At 53.1% G+C, this 1,907-nt stretch overlaps 1 protein-coding gene across 1 annotated transcript in view; it reads right to left on the bottom strand.

Moving 5' to 3' along the window:
- The window catches only part of RPS3A (ribosomal protein S3A), a 3,436-nt gene extending 3,217 nt beyond the window's left edge, over positions 1-219 (bottom strand). Inside the window, exon 1 of the mRNA XM_003205439.4 lies at positions 85-219. Within this exon, the coding sequence (XP_003205487.1) occupies positions 85-146 (62 nt within the window). The 5' untranslated portion in view covers positions 147-219. The remainder of the gene's footprint in view (positions 1-84) is intronic.
- Between the last annotated feature and the right edge of the window lie 1,688 nt (positions 220-1,907).

Here is a 1,907-nt window from a genome sequence, read left to right as displayed (position 1 = left end):
CGCCTCACACCCGCGGCATCCTGCGGCCGCCGCGCGCCAGGCGATGTCCCCGCGTCCCACCGCGTCTCACCCGGCCGCACTCACACTTTCTTCTTGGCGCCTTTCTTGCCCCCTTTAGTCAGGCGCTTATTCTTGCCGACCGCCATGGTGCCACCGCGCCGCGGAAAAGGGAGAGCCGGCTCTTCGCGCGAGATTATACGAGAGCGGTGCTCCCGCGAGAACTTCCGTCGCAGCGGTCTCGCGAGAACGGGGCCTCACCTGAGGCGAGGCTGCGCTCTGGAACGGAACCGCAGGGGGCAGTTTGTTCCTTCAAACCGCCTCTCTGTAGGCTGCGGCCGTCCGTGCCCGGTCGTCCCGCACGGCCTCGGCTCGCACCCGGCGTTCCAAGCCGGCTGCTCGCGAGCAGCAGTTGTAGGAGCCTGTGAGGTACCGCAGCGCGCGTCGTTGAAATTACGGCTCTGCATACAGAGAGAGAAGGGCGAGCTCTGGAAATCAGCGCGGTGTTGGGAGAGCGTCGGTGAACTGGGATGAAAAAGCTACAGAGAAGGTTTACGGACAAACGAACTTATAACAATAATAAAAAAAATAAAATAAAATCCAACGAGCGCAACCTGCTGGGCCTTAGAGAAAGCTGTGCCTGTGGGGAGGAAGGGAAATGCTGTCACGTCCCAGAGCTGTAAACCAACCCTACGGAAGGGCTGGTTAGAACAAAGGGGTACATTTGTAAACAACGAACACAATTAGACTTTGGAACAACTTAAGACCGTCAGTTCCCCTCCCACCTCACAGCATTACTCAGTGCTGAAAGTCCGTTCCCTGTCGGTGTGCTTTGGCTCAAGTAGTTGCTCGTTCCCAGGTGAGAGAAGCCCCGTGCTTTGAGTCAGGCAGGAGGTCAGTCCGGATAATCACGCTGCCCCCTCCGGTTTCATAGTGAATAATCAACTGAAATTGCTGCTCGGTGTGATGCTTCTTACAGAGGGACGAATACTGCCATGTGCTCTGTGTGCTTCGCTCAGAGACGCTTAAAACTATTCTTCCTGAGCGTGGCAAAACTCGAAAGAAAGCAAACCTAAAAGATAATTAAGTTGATGTCATGTGATCCCAACACCCAGGCACCAGGAATCATTTAGGATAAAAGCGTTGCAAGCAAGTGCAATAATTTGCACTGTGAGATGTCCAGGCTGGCTTCTTAGCAGAGTGCATTATAAGAGAAACATCCAAGCAGCAGCTCAGAGCATTCCAACTGCAGCTCTCATATGACTTGACTTCCCTCTTCCTGCTTTCATGTTTTTCACTCATCAGCTTGAACCACATGCTGAGGACATAAGAAAAGTGCCTGCAGTTCCAGGATGGGAAGCCTGCCTTCCTTCAGGGTGTCAGGATGTGTGGCAGTACCAGCTGTAGTATGGTCTCAGTCCCACACCAGGTGCTACATGCAGACACAGGTGCTCAGCAGATCTCAGATTAACGACCCGGCTGTTGGACGACTGCTGCCCCCAGCACAGGCTCTGCCTTGCACACCGCTGCAGATCCCAGCTCCATTCCTTTGTGGCGCTGCAGCTGCTTGCCTCCGGCACCGGTCTGAAGTTAAGGCCCGAGCTGTTTGGGGCTTCTGAATCTGTTAAGAGCTGTGAGTTACAACATGTCCGGGGTAATAAAAATCTTGCACTTGGGAAGGGGCAGTTGTCAGCCACACAAAAGCCGTCTGTTATGTTTTACAAATGAAACCAGAGCAGCAGGCAGAGTTCTGATTACTTCATCAATTTTTTTCACACTAGCCTGGAATTTCATGTGCATGCCTACAGCAACTGGATTCTATCAGCAACTCACACTATCAGGAAGAGGGCTTCATCAGATGAGAGCAGACCTCCTGCTCACTGCCTCTAAGGTAATCAGGATTCAAGAAA

The sequence above is a fragment of the Meleagris gallopavo genome, chromosome 4 (assembly GCF_000146605.3).
Source record: "Meleagris gallopavo isolate NT-WF06-2002-E0010 breed Aviagen turkey brand Nicholas breeding stock chromosome 4, Turkey_5.1, whole genome shotgun sequence".
NCBI classification, from domain to species: domain Eukaryota; kingdom Metazoa; phylum Chordata; class Aves; order Galliformes; family Phasianidae; genus Meleagris; species Meleagris gallopavo.
The sequence above is the reverse complement of the archived record's forward strand: the minus strand, read 5'-3'. Positions and strand labels throughout refer to the sequence as shown.